This window comes from Bidens hawaiensis, unplaced genomic scaffold (assembly GCF_021521415.1).
Source record: "Bidens hawaiensis isolate Kalapana, Puna unplaced genomic scaffold, B.hawaiensis_p1.1 tig00052502_1, whole genome shotgun sequence".
NCBI lineage: Eukaryota > Viridiplantae > Streptophyta > Magnoliopsida > Asterales > Asteraceae > Bidens > Bidens hawaiensis.
Genome location: NW_027499446.1, coordinates 1 through 23,160, shown reverse-complemented (window position 1 = coordinate 23,160; position 23,160 = coordinate 1). Strand labels below are relative to the sequence as shown.

Genomic DNA, 23,160 nt, shown 5'->3' with positions numbered 1-23,160 from the left:
TCATCGCGAGCGCGGTCCTCCTGAAACCTCCTTTCAGCTGGAGGCACAGAATGAGCCCAGAAGTCCGCACACACACCCATGGACTGAAATGTGCTGTCCTCAGTAATATTCCATCTCGGGCGGTAAATGTGATCGGCTTCCTGCAAACACAAAGTAATGATCTAAGTCATCAAAACACTAATATGGAAGTCCGCGCAGCGGAGTAAAAACGAACCAATACCTGCGGGGATGAAGCAGAAAAGTCAGCGCCAGCCCCACGAGAAGACTGCGCCGCGAAATCTCGTGGCGCTGCAGGGCTGGCGCGGCCGCCGTCGGAGTCTTCAAGTTGAACCTCCTCATCTTCCTCTGAAACAGGCCTTTTCTCCTGCGACCTGGAAGAACCAAAACCAGTCTCGCGAGGAGGGCTGCGCGCAGGAGGTGAGGGAGGTCTCGATGCCGCCAGATTGGCGCGTAAAACGGCCTCCTGCTCCTTAGTAATCCCGATGAGGGGAGATTCAGTGCTTGCACGAGCAGGAGCATAACCAACGGCGCTGGCACCGGCGCCAGCAGGGCCGCCAGCAGCTTGTACGCCAGCAATGACTCCTATGAAAAAATCAACAACAAGAAATGGTTCTGACTTGATCTAAAAAGAAAAAACTCAGAAAATAAAAGTGCAATACATACCTTGGCGCAACGCCGTTCGCGAGTTAAACATCGCCATGAAGTCCATTCTCCCCTTTTTTGAGGGTAAAACAGGGGACTTCGAAGCGACCTCCGGCGCAGCCTCGGCACCTTGTTGCGCCTGAGGTTGATCCACCAAGGTCGCCGGCTCTACAAACATTTGAGTGAGCAAAGATTCATTAGTAATTCTATCAGAATCGCGCTCATAGAACCATAAAGGATAAGCAAAGTATACCTGTCGAAGAGGAAACGGCAGGCGCAACGCCGCTTCCCTTTTCCGCCCCGCGAATGGAGGAGGTAGCGGCAGCATACCTCGTGTGGACAGGAGGTCTGCCCACTTTTTGAGGCAGGGAAGACAAGGAAAACTTGGAGGTAAACTCCTGGGTTTTCTCAAGTCCCTTCGCCTGAGTAGGAGGATCCTAAACAACAGGGGCATCATCTTTTTTCTGTTTCTTACTGGCCCCTGCGCCAGCTTTCCATTTAGCCTTACGCTTTAGTTGGGGCACCTCAGCCTCCTCCTCCTCCTCCTCCTCCTCTTCCGCGAGCTCCAGCTCGTAGTTCTCAAGCGCGTCTACAATACACGCAACAGAAAGGTTAGCCAAATCTGGTATTATAAAGGCATAAGCATAAGTACAAAGGCTTACCAGGCGCATCGCTGTCAAAGAGAAATCCCAGATCAACAGGGATGAACATGTCATCGAAGCGATCGGGGAAGCCAACCTCCCCAGCGCCCAGCGCGACGGAGCCACCCTCCATATGCTCATCATAGGCGGCGTGGACATACTCCTTGCTGACTGCACAAAACAAGTCAAATGATATCAGCAAAACGAATTATATTCGCGCAGAAGTAATACAATGAGTTAACTTACACAAGCCGTCAACTTGGATAACGGGCTCAGTCGCGCTGTCGGCCCACCTCCTGCTCATACCAACCCCCACCAGCGCCTCCTCGCAAATGTTCTTGGCGGGGGATGGTTCGGCAGTCAACTTTTTTACCCAGGCGCCAGTTGAGTTCTTGAAGACACCCACATCCGCAGGCGCAGAAGAGATCGCGCGCATGGTCATACGGATGGGGATCACACCAGCCCTGATATAGAAAAATCTCTCAGACCAGTCATGAAGGCTCTTGAATGAAACAGTGCAGCACTTGACCTTCTGACTGCGAGGAATAAATGAGAACCAAGAATCTTGGATCTTGGGCTTATAAAAAAACTGAAAGCGCCGAGGGGTGGGCTCCTCGCGTTGAGATTTGCACATGAACTCAAAGTGAGTCATGCGCACGAGTCCAAACGGATGGACTTGGGATATATGAATCCTATAAAACTTAAGCAGCGCACCCACAAACCTTGTCATCGGGAGACGAAGGTTGCAGTGGGTGAAAAAATGGCAATAAAGGGATATATAGCCGGTGGGCGGGTCCGCCGCCGTTTGCCCGGCCGCCGGCAGCATGCAGCCATACTCAGGGAGAAAACCCTGAGAGGCGATAAGGCTGTCAAAATCGGACTGCCTCAATTTACAGGGGATCTCATCCCACTTCTTCACTGCCTTGGTCTTCCCTACCTCCTCCGATGAGGCCTCAGCAGCCCTCTTCCCCTTGCCGGTCTTCTTCAACGTAGACATTACTAGCGATTTCACACGGCGATTGCTGGGGGAGGTTGTGTTGTCTGGGCTATCAGACATACAACAGAGTCAGGCACAAGTTGCTTCTGAAGAACGGAAATCTATCGGAATACAAAGCTCTGGATAAACAACAAAGAAGATGAAGAATAAAAACTCTAAGGGCTTGCTTTTATAGGCCCAGGAGAGAGAAAATTTGGTACTGATCGGACTTCACGCGCCCCCACTCGCAGGTGTAAGCCAACGCGAGCGCGACACGTGTCCCTAACACTGTGTGAGGGGACACGAAAAGAAACGAGACAGGTGCTGCCAGAGTTCACGCGCCACCACTCGCAGGTACGGACCAACGCGAGCGCGACACGTGTTCCTGACACTATGTGAGGGGACATGAAAGGCAACTGTAGCACCTCGAGCACACGAAAAGTCTGACACGTCTCCATCACTGACGCATGTCAGCAACAACCAACCACGTACAGGGACGATTCGTTTTCAACCAAAAGGATAGAATTTCGCGCACCGATGAGTAATAAGAAGAAAAGACAAAACCCTATTAAAAGAGCAAACTATTAAGTCTAATATCTATCTTACCTCGCTCGCGCGAGACAAGACACACATTAGATTGGGGGGGCTTGAAGAGGTATGTACCCGCCTCGACACCGAGCGAGGCGGGTCAACCCACAAAGACATAGACAAGAGGCTTGAAATCAAGACATTATGAAGGCACAAAGCCAAAACCTATGCGCATGGCGCATATCACATATGCTCACGCGTATCACATGCTCACGCACCATATATGCTCACGCATATCACATCTGCGCGTGACGCATATCACATCTGCGCGTGGCGCATATCACATGCTTGTGCATATCACATCTGCGCATGAAACATCTGCGCGTGAGAATAAAGAGAAGACCTCGCGTATCCTCAGGATAGGCGCATATCACACATGCACATAATCAACCTCGTCCTTATCCAAATCAGGATTAGGGCAACCTTGATTGTGCACGTCAGACAACCTTCCAGAAGGTATCTTTTTAAGGAATAAGAATATGCTGATGTTGACAGCTGCCAATGAAAGGTGGACAACTCAGCAAAACCCATGTGCAATTAATCAATGAAAAAGCACCAGGTGTCCCAAGGACACGTGGCGCGAAGCAATAGGAGGAGGCCAACAAGGCCCTAATTGGGTCTGAGCCCAATCATTGGAAACCCTAACACTATAAATACCACATCAACTCCACAAGGAGACATATACCCTATTACACAGTATTCAGCTATATTAAGCAATACACTCCAATTTCCTTACTCTCAGATTATTATCTTCTCCTACAAATTCTTATTCTCACACCAGAGGGTTACCCCAAAGAGGACCCCTCTGTCCCTTTCTGAGGGGTAAGTTTACGGTGTTGTTCATTTTGTAGGTGGAAGAATCCAGATTCCAGAGAACCATCGGTGAAATAGCATAATCACACCCGAGGAAAGTTGATCGTCTACCAGTGAGTCGATCCACGTTTCTTCATCTATAAATCTTCTTTCACTTCACTTCTTTACCTCCTCCCTCTACACTTTTAGATCACTAGTTGCTTTAATAATTTGGCTTCAATCATGAATGTTATTGCTCTTGTTCTTCATGTGGTGGTTTTCTTGGCCATAACTGGCTGTTCAAGTAAGATTATTATTATTATTATTATTATTATTATTAATCTTTTTGAGTATTTATGGATGTTTTTGCTCTTTTTATGCTTGATCTCAAATGGGTTTGTGTGTTTTTGCAAATGCTCAAATGGGTATCTTGAAATCGAGATCGGCTCGTAAAAATGCTCGATGAAGCCAAGCTTAGTCAAGCCCGAGCTCGAGCGATAAGTGAGCTCATCTAATAAACGAGCCCAAGCTCGAGCCTAAAAGTAACCTCATCTAATAAACCGAGCTCGAGCCGGCCAGCGAGCATGGACGAGCATGTCATTTATTAAATTTTTTTAAGATATATATTTAATAATTATTAATAACTAAATAATATATATTATTTTATACAAAAAATTATCATTGAACAGAAAATATAAAAATAATTATAAATATATAAAAATTAATGAGCCGAGCATGAAAATATACTGAGCCAAGCCCGAGCTTTGAAAATAGAGCTTGAAACGATCCGAGCTCGAAATTCGTGCAAGTTAAACGAGACGAGTCGAGGCAGGGCTCAGCTCGTTTGCACCCCTACTCTCAAATGGGTTGTTTGTAATCGTTATAAATCTCAAATGTGTGTTTTGTAATCTTTATAGTACTCAAATGGTTTTTTTTTCTTTTTCAATCTTTATGGCTCTCAAATCATCAAATGGGTTATTTGTGAAATATTTATATCACATTATCACTCAAATGTTTTTTTTTTTATAGCTCTCAAATGGATTTTTTGCAGTCTTTATACTTCTCAAATGGTTTTTTTTTTTCTCTTTTAGTTCTCAAATGGGTTTGTGTATCTTTGCTAGTTCCCAAATTATTATCATTTTTTTTGGTAATATTTAATTTAATTTAATTTTTGGTGTTATTATTTGAAAACCATCAGGTGCGAGTTACTGTGTATGCAACACTGGAGTAAGTGACACTGCTCTTCAACAAAACATAGATTTTGCTTGTGGAGCTGGAGCTGACTGTAAACAAATAAATCAAAATGGACCTTGTTATAACCCTAATACTTTAAGAGATCATTGCAACTTTGCAGTCAATAGTTATTACCAGAAAAAGGGCCAAACACCACTCAGCTGTTCATTCTCAGGCACAGCCACTGTCACCTCATCACCCCCATCTGGTAATTTACCATCCTACCCCTCTTCAAAGTTTCTATATTTATACGTTTTTCAGTAAAAGTTTCAGTTTTTTGATTGATTATACTTGAAAGTTACCATCTTTGTATGTTACCCCTCTTCAAAGTTTCCATCTTTGTGTGTTTTTCTAATAAAAAGTTTCATTTTCTTGATGATTACACTTGAAAGTTCCCATCTTTGTATGTTTTTTGTTTAGAAATTTCTATTTTTTAAAAGACTGGATTTTGCATATAAACAAGGGGCGCAACTTATTGCCCGCTTGCTTTCTGTTTCGATGTAATCACTATCTTGCTTATTACGAAAATTATTTAGATGTCAAGATGTATGATTTATGATTACACTTGAAAGTTCCCATCTTTGTATGTTTTTTGGTTAAAAAAAATTATTTTCTTGATGATTACACTTGAAAGTTACCATCTTTGTATGTTTTTTATTTACACTTTTCATTTTCTTGATTGATTATACTTGAAAGTTACCATCTTTGTATGTTTTCTTGTTAAAAATTTTGTTATCTTGATTATTACACTTAAATGTTACCATTTGTGTATCTTTTTTATATTAATTTTAATTTCTTCATGATTACACATGAAATTTCTATTGCATGTTTTTTCTTTAGAAATTTCATTTTCTTGATCATTTCACTTGAAAGTTTTCATCTTTGTATGTTTTTTTAACAAATGTTATATTCTTAAAAGTTACCATCTTTGTATGTTTTATGGTTAAAAATTTTAATTTAAAAGTTTCCATTCCATCTTTGTAAGTTTTTTGTTTAAAAAAAATTTATTTTCTTGATGATTACAGGTGTGAATTCTGCTTGTTTCTCTGGAACTTCAAGGTATGTTTCTGAAATCTGGTCCCCTTCTATCTTTAAACTACTGTTTTTTAGATCTTGTGTTTGATTGATTATAAAAGTTGAATCTTTATTTATTGCTTTTGTTCTTTAAGATTTGAAATATTAGTTGGTGTGAGTGTTTTTTTCAAAGTGATTGAAAGAATATGATACCTTTTGAATGGTATATGAAATTAAGAAAAAAAAAGGGGGGGAGGAGTGATTCCCACCTCTGAGTTGTTAGCAGCCACCATCTTCAAGATTTGAGACCGGTTTTACCATTATTATGGTTAGTTGATGTAACATCTAGATGGATCGTACGTACATTGGCGTGTCATGTTGGGCATATAAAGTGCATCTATTCTTAAATATCATGAACGTGATTTTAGGCGCGTTAGCTACAGATGAGTCGCATTTAATTGTGTTGTTTTTAGTCTGGCAACCAAAAACAAATGTTATCTAGCAAAATCACATTGATCCGTTTAGCCCACTAGACGGTCACACGAATTTGTTTTTGGTTGTGATTAAAGACTATGATTAAAGACTCTAAAGAAGTCACAAATCACTCTAAATTCCTTACACAATAAACCCTTTTAACTATCGTTTTTACCCTAATCATGTAGGGACAACATGGTCCAAACCTTTTCTTCATGTCTAAGGAGAATCTTTTTATAAAAAAAGGTGATTTGTAGACAATAAAGTAAAAATGATATTATGCATTCATTGTGGACTAAGTGTTGATACATTTTTTTTTGTCAAATTATTTTAGTTTCTAGTACTTTTATTTTTGTACCATTCACACACACATGTTCAAAGGTGACCTTGTGAAAAATAATTTAGGTCCACCAAAGTACACATTCATCTCCCATTGCATAAGTTAGGTTATTGTTTGTTAAATCTAAAATAAATTTGGTTTCTTGTCACATGGTAAGTTAGGTCCCAATGTACCTTTTATGATGGATGGATGTTACTCTTATCAGAGCATCCCCACCCGTAAACTAATTCAAACATCCACCTTCTCGTCATATTATATTCTAAACTTTTCATCAAAAACCCCACTTTTTCTCCACCCATAAACCAATCTAAACCTCATTAAAATATAATAAATATGCATATATAAATATGTGTGTGTGTGTGTATATACATGATTAGTGTGTAGTGGTTGTGGTGGGGCCACTATAAACCCACCTCCCAAACGTTTGAGAATGCAAATGAAACCTAACACAAACATTTGTCTCCATCCATCTCCTTTCGTTTGCCCCATGCCAGGTCACCAAAAACCAATTATTTCTCTACTGGGGGGAGATGCTCTTACTATAGACGCAATAATGTGGTAGTAATAATTAATACTTCTTTAAAGTTGGAGATAACAATATTCTTTTTTTTATTTTCATCTTAGTGGCTCTTCAACTCCAACAAATCCAACCATCGCGCCACCTGGCATTAGCACGGGTACCGGTACTGGAACTGGAATGGGGACCGGAGCAGGGACTGGAACGGGGAATGGCACAGGCACTAGCACCGGTATTGGGACTGGGATCAATGTGAACCCAACAACAGGTGGCGGAATGGCACCTTCGGGTTCAACTGGTCTCAATGATAACTCGAGTGGTGTGATCATCCAACAAACCGCAAGTGGGTTCGTGCTACTAACCCTTATGATTCAGGGCTTGGTATGGTCAAGGCTGATCTAGAGTTCACACAATATGATGTGATATGATATGATATGTACGGACGAGATTTCACCACGGTTTTGGTTGTAATCTCGGGAGCAACTATCGGTTGTATTTGGTGGTTCCATAGGTTTAGAGTCAGCCTTTTGTATATCTAATTCACTTATTGTATTTTTATCTTTGTTTGAATGGTTGGTACTTGTAGTTCTGTATTGGGGTACTATTATACACTTGCAGTTAATTTTATCCCCAATTCATTCTTAAGTCCTCTATTATTTTATCATAAATAGATTTTTTAAAATCTTTTTCTGTACTTTTATCAAAATTTTGTTATAATGTAATAATCAAACTAGTTGTAATGCTTTAGTATTGGCCAAAATAAAGGTTAAAAGTGCTATAAAATAATTTACCTTATATAAGCATAACTTGCATTATTTTAAAATTGTTTTAAGGCACTTTATAAATGAAGATATTTAAGTTCTAGCCGCACGATTCGTTATGTGTTTTCTTTTGAATGTCTTATCATGTCTTACATTTGCCCACAATTTTTATCTCGGTACCTTTATACACATGTTAAGATATAGGTTCAGGTAGGTACTTTTAACTCGTTATATAAGGATGTATTCTTTGTTTCTTTCCTTTTTTTTTTAACGTCTCACTTTTTCTCACAGGTTCAAGTAGGTACTTTTAACTCGTTATATAAGGATGTATTCTTTGTTTTTTTAACGTCTCACTTTTTCTCACGTTTACCGCATAGTTCTAATCTTCATTCATTTATCACATGTACGGTTTGATACCGAGTCCTTTGTGAGTTGCTTTCTATGTTTGTAGCAAGATCTAGGTTTAGAGCTACCGACCTACATGTGAGTGTCGACCTCCATGCGATTATTGTGTTATGCTTTCTTATAATTTTTGTTACCATATTAATTTCAATGTTATAACTTGCTGTGAACAAATTATCACCCTACCTTTTATGATACATTTAGCAGCCACAAAAACTGCTTATGTTTCATGTAATGTAATTAAAAGTTTATATGAAAACATGCAGAAAACTAAGACAACTTTGGGCATTTGGTCTAGTGGTATGATTCTCGCTTAGGGTGCGAGAGGTCCCGAGTTCAATTCTCGGAATGCCCCGAAATTCTTATTATTTTTTATATTTTTCTAACTTAATACTTGGGTTATAGTGATTTAATATTTTGATAAACTCAAACCTTTCTGATGATTAAAACCATTGCATGAAAAGAACAAATGCAATAAAAATATTTAAAAAAAGAAAAATCATTGATGCATCTTCATGCGGAAGCCTAAAAATGGCACCCACGTCATCACATGTTCGGATTAGGGATGCCAATGAGACGGGTTTAAGTATTCTCACACCTATACCTGATTATGAAAGCTTGCCCAAACCCATCGGGTTTTAATCGGGTAATTGCCCGTCGGGGTTCAGATTTTTCCATCGGATTTCAAGCTTCTAATCAAGTTTTGTCAAAATACCCATTGGGTATCCCAAACCCAAAACCCATCGGGTTTCTATCAGTTTTGACAAAATATAACTTATCGATTACAAATAATGATTACCATAAAAATAAAATATTTCAAATAATTGTCATAAACAAGTTTCAATAAATTATATATTTAAAATATATTGAGTACTACAGATAAATATAGAAAAAGTTATGTTGGGTGCATCGGGTATATAATTGGGTAAATGGATCAATGTTATCGGGTCAGATAATCGGGTACGTTGCAAATCCCAAACCCGTCCCAGACCCATGAAAAAATTCAAAACTAATCCCAAATCTGTCTCAAACCCTAATGGGTCGGGTATTACCCATCCCAATTATGTCGAGTTTCAAGTTTTCCTATCAGGTTCGGGTTTTATTGTCATCCCTAGTCCGGATTGTCTCATAACCAAAAACGCATTTCTTCCTACTCTCACATATTTCGTTCAAAACGGATGGACCACAAAAACACACAAAATGCTTGGTGGCTCGGTACTCACTCATATGGTTGGTCACAAGACTTGAATAGTTATCGATTTAGAACAAACTTGTAAACAAAACGAAAAATAAGACTTGTGAATCAAGATTCATAAAATCTAGTTAAATATAGTTTGGGTAGGCATCAAGATTCATTTGCTTAATATATGATATTAAAAGTGTACCAAAAAGTATAATTTATTGTCTATTATCATATTATGCAACAAGCCTAAGGAATACACCTTAAGAGTTAAGACAAGAGTGCCCTCTTCTATTAAAATACAAACCTTTTCTAGAAAGAAAGCAAGTATTCATAATATTGCTTTTGGTACAAAATGAGTTAAGAGGTGTTGTGTTGGTTTCCATTCAAACCTTTGAAATTTCAAATTCTTTTGTGTTCTTTTTATGCTTTCAACAATAGATAAATTATTCTTAAAACTTTACAAATCTTGACCACCTTTTGTTCCTTACCAACAAAGGAATTAAATTAAATAAAGCTTAATTTTGTGCAAAATATGGGAAATTATTGTGCAAATGAAGCTTAATTTTCCATTTATGTCAATTTTCAAGAGATTAAAACCAAAAATCAAGAAAGATGAAGTTGCAAAATACTTGACTACTTGAACCATGAATATATATTTCATAATTTTATGATTAATTTGCTCTTAAACATAAACTTCTAAGCTGTCTTTGCTAATCTGAAACAATACCGGAAAGATAAAGTGTGGAGAAAGTTAGAGGTGACAAAATCGATTGTTCTTGTAACGTACTAAAACAAGTCCGGGTCAAAATAACCGGGTGAACAAATTTACCATTAATATTTGTAAAACAACAAATATGTTAATAGGATGAAAATACTATTTATTAAAGTAAATAACATCATTTTTATTAAGAAAGTGGTTAAGAGGTCATGAGTATCTAAATTTACTTTCAACCAATTTCATTTTCCGGTTATTCTTTTATTAATCACACATCAAAAAACCACTTGCCTTAATTCATCTGTTTTTATGTACAGATTTGAAATTGTATTTAATTGCTAACAAGAGAAAATAAAGTGAAAGAACATAGTAAAAGGAAAACATGTTAAATGTTCACCTCATGATATGTGCAATTGTGGGATTTTCATATATTTGATGACATGGAGAATATTTATTTGATTTAGAAAAACATGAGGTGTATTGTTTTAACTTAAACATGTTAAAATACTTTGTTGGCATTCACATGAAGTTGCGTGTAATTATTAATTTAATTAAAAAAATATGGGTTTATATTGAACTTTATGTCTGATACAAACATGCCCAGTAATTTCAACACGTATAGATATATTTGTGGTCCGTTTCCATCCTCACTTATCGTATCTTAAACGACAACTTTGTTATAGATCATATTGTTTCGAAACATAATAAATAGATAAACAACTTTGTTAAGCAATCTGAAATGAGGATTGTGGATCTATGAATATGAAAGAAAAAAACAATGCCCATATAACAATAACAATTAAAATAAAAAATGGAAGAATATGGCATGGAGAACATGAGTTCAACAAAACTGAACTTAATAGATCATGCAGATCAATCTGGATCAACTTTGTTAACCTAAAAAAAATAAAAAAAAATAAAAAAATTCTCATTTTCATAAAACAATAATAATAAGAAGCTACCACATTTTGCAAGTTAGAAAAACTTCAAAGTTTAAAACACTACGTGTTTAATTAAGGGCAAGAGCTCTAGCTTGTTTTCGTCATCACGGCTTCTTCTGCAATAAGATTAGCACGTTTACAACTTAATTAAACAAATCCTTTATCAAGTTATAATAATAATTATAATAATAATAATAATAATAACAACAATGACAATCATCATCGACGTACTCGGTAAATCCCACCAATAGCAAAGCTATAGTAGGGTCTGAGGAGGGTAATACGTAGACAACCTTACCTCTATCCCGTAGGAATAGAAAGGCTGTTTCCGGTGAGACCCACGGCTCCATAGTAGTTTTGCATCAAGCCTTGGACATAAGGCATATAACACTCCGATTGGTGCATGCACCCTTGTCTTTCGGCTATCAACGCCACCACATAATGTCCGATTAACCTTCCGTCACTTTTAACGTTATTTTCACGAGATTAGTAAAATAATGTCAAAATTAGTGCAATTTCACTTTTGCCCACCCGAGGGTTCAAACATATATACATTATATGTGCGCACCGCAAATAGGACGTTATTTTACTAATCTCGTGAAAATAACGTTAAAATAATAATACATACATACTAGAAACTAAATATATGATGCTAACCTCTGGTTCAGCTGGTTTTGCCTCTTCTGCTTTGGGGTTTTCATCTCCTGTAGTAAAGCATGGCAACTCTTTAATCAATCTTATTTATTTAATCAAGATTATAAGGTGTGGTAGAATAAATAAAACATCTCCTTTTATTATTTAAAAAAAAATTAAATCCAATATTAATTAACCTCAATAGCTATTACTATTTTCTAATGCATTCAGGGTCGTCTTAACGTAATTGGAGGCCTCAAGTAGTCAAGCTAGAATTTTTATATATTGAGGCCTTTCTAAAAACTTACAAAAAATTATTTAAGCGTATTACATATCACAGCTTAGCAAAAGAAAAATAAACAAATGGCAAGGAAAGGAATTTTAAAAAAGGTTAATAGAACAAAATTGGGGTAAATTTAACAAAAAGAAAAAAGTGTACATTCAATTCTTCAGCAATAGACATAGTAGACAGAACATATTATTGGTTCTCAGGTCCTGAACTAATTAATATGTGTATATAAAATAAATTAAATTTGCCTTTCAAAAAAGAAATAAATTAAATTTGGAGGCCTTTCACAATTGGTGGCCCAAAGCAATCGCCTGACTATACTTGCCCATGAGTCGGGCCTGAATGCATTGATCATGTTTTGCATACGAATAAGGTTTTGGGTTGTCATATCTTATATCTAACATGTTTAATAAATGGGCTGTGTTTTGGTTGACCAACCGGCCTACTTGTTTAATTAAACAAGCCAATCCACTAACTCGTTTAACCCATTTTATTACAATATTCCCACCAACATGATTAACAAGTTTACAAGTTAATTATTACCCACCAACCTGTTTGACACGTTTAGATAAATGGGTTAAACGGGTCGTGTTTGGGTTAACAAGATTTTTAAGTGCATGCAAGTTAGAGTTGATGTTTTTTGACACAAATTAAACAAGGCCGTCTCCGAGAATCGTGAAAAAATTTTGGGCCGAAGGTGAAAAAAATTCTGGCCTTGATGTTTTTAAAAAATATATATATAACTTTTATTAAAAAAAAACAGCTTATCAGGGTGTCGGGCCGGGATTAGTCGACCACCCGGCCCTGGAATTAAAACATGGGTCTTGTGCAAGTTGTACATTTCAAACTGCCAACCCACAACCCGACACAGTTGACACCACTAGCATGATGCCACGTCAGGTAATATATTGATAATGTTTTGCATACGTGGCATCTGATGTGGCGGCTGGCATACCATCAACTAGAACCGCATCAGATAAAATCAGTTAAAATTGCCAGAAAAAAAAATTTGTTAAATACCACCATCTTCAGGCAAATCAGAAGTCCAGAGAGTGAGATTGTCTCTCAACAGCTGCATGATCAAGGTGCTATCTTTGTATGATTCCTCACTTAATGTATCCAACTCTGCGATCGCCTCATCGAACGCTTGTTTAGCCAAATGACAAGCCCTTTAAACAAATTTAAAAAAAAAATTAATACCATACTCCATATAACATATTCCAAAAAAAGGTTTAATTACTTTTCAGGAGAATTCATAATCTCATAGTAAAACACTGAGAAGTTTAGAGCCAGCCCGAGACGGATCGGATGAGTTGAAGGAAGATCTGTACTTGCAGATGCAGAAGCAGCCTATAAACATATATAATAACATTGCATGTTATATAATTTATAAGTAATCTATATATGTTAAATAATAAAATTTATTATTTATGCATGCCTCATAGCCCTTCAATGACTGATCTGAAGCTTGCTTTCTTTCGTCATCGGTCTTGAACTCAGCAAGATATCGGAAGTAGTCGCCTTTCCTGTTTGCGTATTAATACCCAAAAAAAATAAAAATAAAAAAAATAACTTTAGTTGCTATACTAGCTGGACGAATACAAACGGATCATGTTCGTGTTCTTTAATTTATCTTTAACCGAACAAACAATCGGACACCAACAATTAAACGAATAGAGTTTTTGTGTTGGTGTTTGTTTATATGTTTATGTCTGTTCGTTAATAGCATAGACGCAGAATTCACGAACATAACATAACTGAGCTAAAACCAACTAAACGTAAATGTGAACAACAATGTGTTTGCCTATAAAGTTACTAAAGCTAACTAAATTGTAGCAGGCCTAAAAGATTTAAGAATTACATTAAAGAACGCAGGGCCGTCTCCGAGAATCGTTAAAAAAATTTTGGCCGAAGGCGAAAATAATTTTGTTTCGGCCTAAAAAAATTTTGGGCCTTAAGTAAAAGGGGTTTTTGTTGTGTTTAAACAATTAAATTTTTAAATGGGCTCACTTGATTATGATATTGATTGTGCAAAAAAAATTTGTTTATAAGATAGGCTTAAATGAGTTGAGTAATTGGATTTAAACATTAAAAAATTTATATTTTTTTCATAAAAATATAATCTTTTTAGAAAATTTTCGGGCCTAGTGGGGTGCCGGGCCTGTGTCGGTCGACCACCGTGCCCTCCTTGAGAACAGGCCTTGAAAGAATGTACAAACAAACTTAAACAAACGTAAAGTAACAAACGTAAATGAACGCAAACGAACAAACATGAACGAACTTAAATGAAAAACGTTCACAAACATAAATTTAACAAACAAGACATGTGCTCATTTTCGTTCCTTTATTAAATAAACGAACTTCCCATCAAACGGTTCGCTGAAAGTTCTGTTCGCTTACATGCCTAGCCATAATCATCTTGGAAACAAAAAGGTATTATTACCAAAGTTTGAAGAGTATATTATCTTAAAAAAATTTACCCAAAAAGTATAATTACTCAAAAGTTAATCAAATGTATAACTAACTACCATATTATCATAATGACTCACATTTTATAGTAGAAAACAGTAGCTTCTCCTGAGCCAGAAGATGGTATCAGATGCTTTTCAATAATATCAAGAATGTCACTGCAAATCTTGGCAAGCTCGTCTTCAACCTTCTTGCGGTATCCCTTGATCAGATTGACGTAATTCTCGTTTCCTTTCGATTCCTCTTTTTGTTCAATCGACGACATAATTCGCCACGAGGCCCTCCTTGCACCAATGACATTTTTGTATCCGACTGACAGCAGGTTGCGCTCTTCGACCGTTAGTTCAACATTAAGTTTCGCAACATTCTTCATACTTTCAACCATTTCTGTGATATAAAGTGAATCATGACAACATATAATGAAGCTATTAGTGACAATGCATGATTTAACTTATATGTGAGGCTGCATATATAAACCTATTCTAAGCAAAAAAGTTTCACTTCCATGTATAACTTTCTATGATAATATTATCTAAATCTGTATAACTTATTAGGGGTGTTCACAGTCCAGTTTTCGCGGTTTTTAAGTCAAACCATAACCAAACCGTTAGTAACGGTTTTTAATTTTCATAAACCAAAACCAAACCATTGAACACTTAAACCGAACCAATAGTAACGGTAAATGTGATAAAATGTCTAAAATAATTTCTTATATTTAATTGTAAAGTTCTCAATAAATTATGAAATTTAACAAACATCTACTGATTTTGTTCTCAGTTAAAAAAATTTAAAGACCGAACAATGTTTATATACACATATTAATAATATAAAATATTATATGTGTCTAGTAATATATTTATATTTATATAGTATAATATAAAATACTTAAAAATATATATGATTAAATCATATGGTCCGGTCTGGTTTTATACAATTGGTTTTCGGTACAAACCGTTCGCTACGGTTTGAAAATTTCCAAACCAACCGACCGCAAGTTAAGGAAGAAAACCGACCATGAAACCAAATCGATGGATGCAGGCAGCTTAGCCCAAACCACCTTGCGTCTCGTGCTCGTTTATTATCTGCAGTTTGATTGTGTGCGTTTTGCATAATCGAAGATCCTAACAGAATTACAGAATTGTGAAAAAATATTTGAATTTTTGATTATTTTGCCACTATAAAAATTTGAAATATTATATAGTTATGATCAAATAAAAAAAGCTATTAACGTGAGACGCGTACAAATAATTAGAGTGATTATATTAACATAGAGTAATTATTATTATGTGGTAAACTAAAATAATTATTATTGCACCAAAGCTTGGATAAGAACGCCTGGGGGCTGACTCAACATCTATTACAAATTTCAAAAACGAGGTGGGGGGGTGGGGGCTCAAATTTTCGGCTGAAAACAGCTAAATTTACAATATGTATTATACAAATTTCATAAACGAGGGGGGGCTCAAATTTTCGGCCCAAAATGGGTACATTTACACTACATATAAAAATTTTCGTGCGAAAAACAGCTAAATCAATTTACACCACTCCGCAAAAAAAGGTCGGCCCCACCCCTGGCCCTCACTATGCTTTAGCCATTTATTGCATTATTTCATTTCGTTATAGCGTAATAATAATTACTCAGGTTGTTTATACAAAAAACACAAAATTCACGCTACACAAATATGCATACAAAAAAACCACAAAATTCACGACGAGTTAGATCCAATGGAAACAAAAATCATGTATTCCATACCACATTAAATCCACAAACAATATTCATCCTAACATAAGATCCATATTCCATACCACACAAAAAATGTACATTAAAAAAAACTAAAAACAATAACGAAATGGAGAACTCACCATAGTAACGCTCGGCTTGCTCTGCGAGTTTAGCCGAGTAAACATGATTCTCTCTCTCCTTTTCATTGGACATGTTGTTATTGTTGTTGTTGTTAATGTATTGATGAATATTGAAAATAAATAATTAAGGGGAAAATTGATATGCAATGAAGTGGTGGATTTAAATAAGGTGGTTAAGATATTAGAGTAAGTTATGGAGGATGGGTTAAGACTAAATCTCAACCGTTGGATTATTATTATATTATTATTCAGTTTTAAATATGAAGAGATTACCGCGCAATTCGTACGGATGTTTAGGGTTATTTTGGAAATTATTTTTTATTTTTGGAAAAAAGATGGTGGACAAATTAATGTCTTTTATGTTTTTAGGTTAAAAGATAAAACATAAATATGTTTGATCTCATTTGTTAAGATCAGCAAATAGTGGGTTGTTAATTATGTTTGGTAGCCGTATATAGAGATGCAATAAAAAAAAAGAAAAAAAAACGATCCAAAACCGGGCCCGGAAAAAAAAAACTGGAATCAGGTTTTTTATACCCGGGTTTTACCAAATTAATTGATTCATAACCAAATTACTAGATTATCGAACCACTAAAACCAAAACCAACTAAAACCGATGGGTTGGTTTTGACTAAAAGAACAAATTTAGCGGGTCGGTTGTGGTTATTTTTACGTCCATAACAAACAAAACCAAATCCACCCATGATTTAGTAAACCACAATTGACCAACCTCACCTACTACTGTTAACCACTGTTAACCGATCCATAACCAAATGATTTGGAAAAACTTTTTACAAATGTAAAACGATAAAGCTTGAATTAGTAAAGCCAAATAATAACAATTTATTAAGTGGCTAAAGAACTTTTAAACCCAAATTTTCAGACCTAATACATTGTTATGGGCTTAGTTAGGCCCAAACAGTTTATAGTTTACAATTAACTGACCGATAACCAAATCGAATCAACTTACACAGTTACACTCAGACATTACTAACTCTTTGGCTGTGACTTCGAATGCGGATTGATTGAAGGGATACAAATGTTTGAATGTATTCATACGCCTAGTGAAAACTTTGGCATGACTTTCTTGTGTAACTCAGTTCAAACTCACTAGCTTTATAACTACTGTATTTCATGACACTTGGGTTCGACTTATTATGGCCGCGAGCTTCTTAAGGACAGTTGATTCGCAATAGGAGATTCGCGTTGAACCCTAGACAACATTGTTGTGAAGCCCATATGGATATTAGACCCCCATAACCTACTATAGCTTTACCGTGACATACGGATAGGTGATTTGACTTAAACTTTGAAATTGCAAATGATCTATTAGTCCATCTTATGTAAATTGTTTTATATGCATATCATTTTCCTAAAACTCACACATACACACATTTCTATTAAAAAACACTTTTTAGAATAATATGATGGCTACTTGTATACAATCATACCAACATTACACATTTGTTAATTTGTTAACACACTTGGTTTCTAGACTTAACTCATGTAGTTTCTTTATAACATGTTTAAGTACATATCTTATTGCTATTTTGCTATTGTTGTATATGTTGGACTCGGTATGCCCAAGACACATATTATAATTGATATGGCTAGTATGTCATGATCCAAGTCGGGTCATACCCAATAACAAGCTAGACAAACACCAATAATATTTTTTTATATTTGATATGATCATAACAAATGAATATTAACACTTGAGTTATTTGAAAAGGGGTTTCTAAATAAAATATACTTGTGAATTAAATAAATCATATGGATGATTTATACTTTGAGAAAAAGCATTCCATCTTGTAATTTATTATTAAGTAACAATATATTAAGCATGTTACATATAATGTGTCATTGTGTATAACACAATACAAGTTATGTCACAATCCAAGTTATATAACACAAAGCATTGTGTATAACACAATGCAAGGTATATAAATGGAAACCTTGCAAATAATAAAAACAAGAAAGGAAAGAAGCCCCCCCCCCCCCCACCCTTGTCTTATTTTATTATTAATTTTAAGATAGTGGGTACATGCAAGGGTGTGATTGGTTGCCAAGGGTGGTGCCTTTCATAACTTTCCTATCTCTCTCTCTTGCATCACATAACACAAACACAAGTAACAAAAACTCTCTCAACTCTTCCTCTCTTCTCTCTTGGATTCGGCCAAGATCAAAGGCAAGGAAGAGGAGTTTTTCAAGTGAAAATCCTAGCTAGAAGTGGTGTATTGTCGGAGGCTTGGGGTATGCAAGCTTGAGGACCTTCTCTTTGAAGTTCTTACCCTTCCATCATCTCCTTCTTCACCCGAATTTGTCCTCTTGAAAGGTAGTTTGACATGCATGAACGTTTAGCGTCATGCATGTGTTTGATAGTATGTATTTCGTATTTGGATCCGGGCTTGGGTTTTGCATGTGTAAAATCGGTTTTATACATATGAAATTAACAAGATTTAAAACTAATTCCCGCTGCGTTTTTGGTAAAATTGGGATTTTATCACTTTGATAATCTTGTTAAAGCCCAACAGTATCTAGGGATGAGCAAATGGGCCAGGCCCACGAGATTCAACCCAGATCTGTTTAATGGCATTCTCAGGACCCGAAAACCAACCGTACTATAAATAGCTATGTCGAATTGGTTCCGGTCTCGCGGGTCTTACCTAGTTTATGCTTACCCATATAGTAGCAAGCGGATAAGACCCACGACACCCGACCCGACCCGACCCATACCAGGACCCGCTTAATGTATTCTCATGACCCAATAACCAACCCTTTTGTGACATAATCAGGTCTGATTGTTTCAAGTCTCACGGGTATTACCCGGTTTATGCTCACCCCTAAGTAGTGTTGTAAAAATCCCAACTACGTGCCAATTAATCCCGATTAATCGTTAGTCGCCACCCCCACCAACTTGTCACCAATTAATCCTCATTTGTCCATTATCACTTAAAATTGAAAACTTTATACATAAAATTCAAAATATATATGTATATTCAGATAATTTACATATAAATTCCAATCCGATTTACCCCGACTAATCTCTAGTAATCCCAATTAATCATCAATTACTACCGCACCGCCCAATTAGTGTCTAACGATTTTTACTGCACTTCCCTAAGTATCAATTGCTTGCAACTTTTAACCTAATAATAATAATAATAATTTAGCAAATAAATATAACCGTCAGATTTAATCTAACGAATTCAACTCTCTTGATTCCACATGCCACCCCTTAATTTAGTATCCTTAGCTTCCATGCATGAACCAGTCATCCACTCTCTTTGATCTTTTCAATTCTCTCTTCTCTTCTATTAATTACGCAATTCGTTCCAATCTTTTAGCCTCTCTTCACTTCAATCTCACATCCCTTTACCATTTTCACCCAATTTTCTCCTTCAATCTCATGCCCACTAACTGTTCGACGTAATGCCTCAATGACCGTTTTCACTAAATCAACTGCTGTAAGCTTGTACACGAGCTTATTACTTGATAATCCAATTGGGTATTGCTCAATCTTTGATCTTTGATCTTGTAACAATGGAAGATCAAGATCTTGATGAACTAAGATTTGTGTGTAAGTTGTGTGATAAAAGGTACCCAAATGGCAAGTCTTTAGGTGGACACATGAGGTCTCATATGATCACTGCGGCTGCGAACTCGTCTGAATCCGATGAGAAGTTTTCGGCTTTGATGATCGATGGCAACCCGAGTGCTTACGGGTTGAGGGAAAACCCGAAAAAGAGCTGGCGGGCGGGCGGATCTTCGACGTTTACGTACCTGAATGAGAAGATTTGTAAACAATGTGGTAAAGGGTTTCAGTCTTTGAAAGCTTTGTGTGGTCATATGGCTTGTCATTCGGATAAAGATAGGAGCTTTAAAGATTATGATCATTCTTGGACTAGTGAGAATCTTGATCAAGATGATAATAAGGCGGTTATTGACGGTTATTCGGATACTGAAGAGCCTGAGTTTGATCACGACCCGACCCGTGTGACGAGGTCCAAGTCCAAGAGGTATAAGAAAATTGTGATTAAACCTTACTCTGTCAAGTTCTCATTAACTAATGATAGTAGTAGTAGTAATAATAATATTCGTTATAGTTATGGATCATCTTCGGTTTCCGAGACCGATGAGCTTGAACAAGGGAAGTTGCATTCTGTTTAATGATGTTGTCGAAAGATTCCGCTAATTGGGCCGGTTTTAACTCGGTAGTCGAGTCATTCGGATAATAATTCGGCTGTTCTCGAGACGAAATCGTCTTCGGTTGAAATGAGGTTTAGTAATAATAATGATAGTTTTCAGTTTGAGAATTCGAATTTCGGGTACGCGTGGAATGGGAATGGGAATGTTAGTTACGCGACTAGGAAAGTCGAATCCGATATTTCAGTTGAGGAGTTGCTTAGAAACCGGTGACCCGAGCAAGAAATCAAAACGGGTTATTGATAAAGCCCGAGAACTGTCTTATGAGCAAAAACTTGAAATAAGACGGAACTTGTTTAGAGAAGTTGCGTATCGGGGTTCGTTAAAGAAACGGGCCCGCGATGATGATGATGCGTATACCCCTGAACTCGAAGTACCGAATAAGAAACGAAATAAATACGAATGCTTAACGTGCAACAAGGTTTTCACTTCGTTTCAAGGGCTTGGCGGGCATAGACCGTGTCACAAAAGGAATAGTTACAATAATAATAATAATAATAATAATTAATAATAATAATAATAATATTAATGTCGGGTCCAAACACGAGAGTTGTGAAAAACAGTTTAGAAGGTGAATATGCACATACTCGAAAGGCGAAATATGATAAGAAACCGAAGGCGAAAAAGAGCAAAGGGCACGAATGCCCGATTTGTTTCAGGATGTTTAAATCGGGTCAAGCTTTAGGTGGTCACAAACGGTCTCATTTTATCAACGGGTCGATCGATCATTTTGCAGCCATTGATCATTCGGCTCCATCGTATTCGGATATGATTGATCTCAACCTTCCTGCTCCAGAATAGGACTAGAACTAAATGGTCAAGTTGGTAACAAAGGTTTAAACTTAATGTTTTTTTTTTCATATTTTGATATAAATTAGAGAGGTTAAAAGTTAAAACTTAAAAGTTGCATTTTTTTTTTAAATTTCTTTGGGTTATCTTCATCAAATTCTTGCTATGTTTCTTGAAAACATGTTCAGTTTTCAAGATTTTGATTTTAAGTAAAAGGAATTGTCTAAATGTTTGGCTAGTGTTATCATGATTTCTTGTATACATTATTAGATTATGACTTCTTAACTTATGATTCTTGCATTGCACTAGAAGTTAGTGATAAGAGTAGTTAAGAGATATAGCATCATGAGATTAGTCTTAATTTTTCTAGGATTATATGTTTTTATTTTGTTAACAAAATATTTAAATAGGGTGTTTGGGATTTGCTTAAGAGTTATATTTTTATAAGTATAAACAACTATCAACTTGATAAAATAATATAACTTGTTTTATAAGTTAGAGATTAAGCAGTATTATAATTAAAACTTAAAAGCAAATGCCTCATCAAGAACTAATAACTAACAAATTAATAATATTGGATTTTAATAATCCATATTGAACAGTATTGGCCGATAATAACAACTTAAAAGCACCATTTCGAACTAAGTTTACGTCAATCGTTTTGTATCTTTCTTCCGATCAAATACCTTAAAACATTAGTTTGAATTCGAAAAAAAGTATATCGACGTTAAGTCCTTTTTAACCCCGGGGGGGGAGGGGGGGCAACTTTATTAAATTTGGGACCGCTAGTGGCGATAAAATGAATATGGATTATTATCAGCCAATACCATTCAATAGAGATTATTAAAAATCCAATAAACCAATTAATAATTATAATAATCTAAAAACAAATCACTAAATTAAAAATAAAAAACTACAACTGACTTCTCTTTATAATGCCACTTTACTTAAGATATTACCACTACATGAAAATACATGCATATATAAAAAAATATCAAACCTAGCCCAAAAAATATCAAACCTTGATAGTTTAATAACACAATGTTACATTTAGGCATTAGAAATTAGAATCTCTAGATTGGACATATGGGCTGTTATTATGTGAATGATTGAAGTTCATGTTGTCTTACAACATATCATTTGGCCCTATGGATTGCATGGGAACATGGATGGGCCAACAAAAAAAGTTGGGTAATAGGGCAAATAATTTGCCTTATGCTACCAAAAAGTCCAGAAATGGTAGAGGTGCACAAATCAATTATGGGTCTAAATGTCTAATCATGCTCGGTAATAGTCAACTAAAGTCAAAATCAGTTTTCATTTTAAACCAGTTCGGTTTGAAACTAGTTTATAAGGGGAAAATGTTCAGTTCAGTATAACGGATTTCAACGAAGGAGTTCTCAACCAATTTGGTTTGTTAACAACACTTGAATGGCGAAAAGAATTTGAAGTCGAGCGTCTTAGTGGGAACAGTCTCTCTATTTTCATATAAAGGGAACGTTTGTCCTCGTCCCACCCTCTCCAGACCCTACAACTAGTTAAACTTTTATATGCGATAAGAAACTATAATTCATACGGCTATGTTTATGGTTTAACTACAACATGAGAAAGTAGTTGTCAAGTAAGAATGAGGGTTCTCATTGACTTTTATACACGTGAGTTTAGTGGTTTGATTGGTCGGAAAAAAGTGAC

General features: G+C 36.2%; 2 protein-coding genes, 1 non-coding gene and 1 pseudogene across 3 annotated transcripts; 3 read left to right on the top strand and 1 right to left on the bottom strand.

The window, feature by feature from the left end:
- Nucleotides 1-3,809: 3,809 nt before the first annotated feature.
- LOC143599668 (uncharacterized) lies at nucleotides 3,810-7,804 on the top strand. The gene is made up of 4 exons (XM_077077574.1): nucleotides 3,810-3,943; nucleotides 4,838-5,080; nucleotides 5,898-5,931; nucleotides 7,325-7,804. The coding sequence occupies exons 1-4, from the start codon at nucleotides 3,883-3,885 to the stop codon at nucleotides 7,617-7,619; spliced, it is 633 nt and encodes a 210-aa protein (XP_076933689.1). The 5' UTR covers nucleotides 3,810-3,882; the 3' UTR covers nucleotides 7,620-7,804.
- Nucleotides 7,805-8,663: 859 nt separating this feature from the next.
- Nucleotides 8,664-8,735, top strand: TRNAP-AGG (transfer RNA proline (anticodon AGG)). The gene has a single exon. It is a non-coding gene; the product is annotated as a tRNA-Pro (tRNA).
- A 2,579-nt stretch (nucleotides 8,736-11,314) lies between these two features.
- Nucleotides 11,315-15,015, bottom strand: LOC143599667 (14-3-3-like protein GF14 iota). The gene is made up of 6 exons (XM_077077573.1): nucleotides 14,691-15,015; nucleotides 13,580-13,667; nucleotides 13,382-13,491; nucleotides 13,162-13,310; nucleotides 11,877-11,923; nucleotides 11,315-11,335 (listed from the first exon to the last, which is right to left on the bottom strand). Exons 1-6 carry the CDS (start codon nucleotides 14,993-14,995, stop codon nucleotides 11,324-11,326), a joined length of 711 nt encoding a protein of 236 aa, XP_076933688.1. The 5' UTR covers nucleotides 14,996-15,015; the 3' UTR covers nucleotides 11,315-11,323.
- Nucleotides 15,016-20,016: 5,001 nt separating this feature from the next.
- LOC143599666 (uncharacterized) lies at nucleotides 20,017-21,556 on the top strand (annotated as a pseudogene).
- Nucleotides 21,557-23,160: the final 1,604 nt, after the last annotated feature.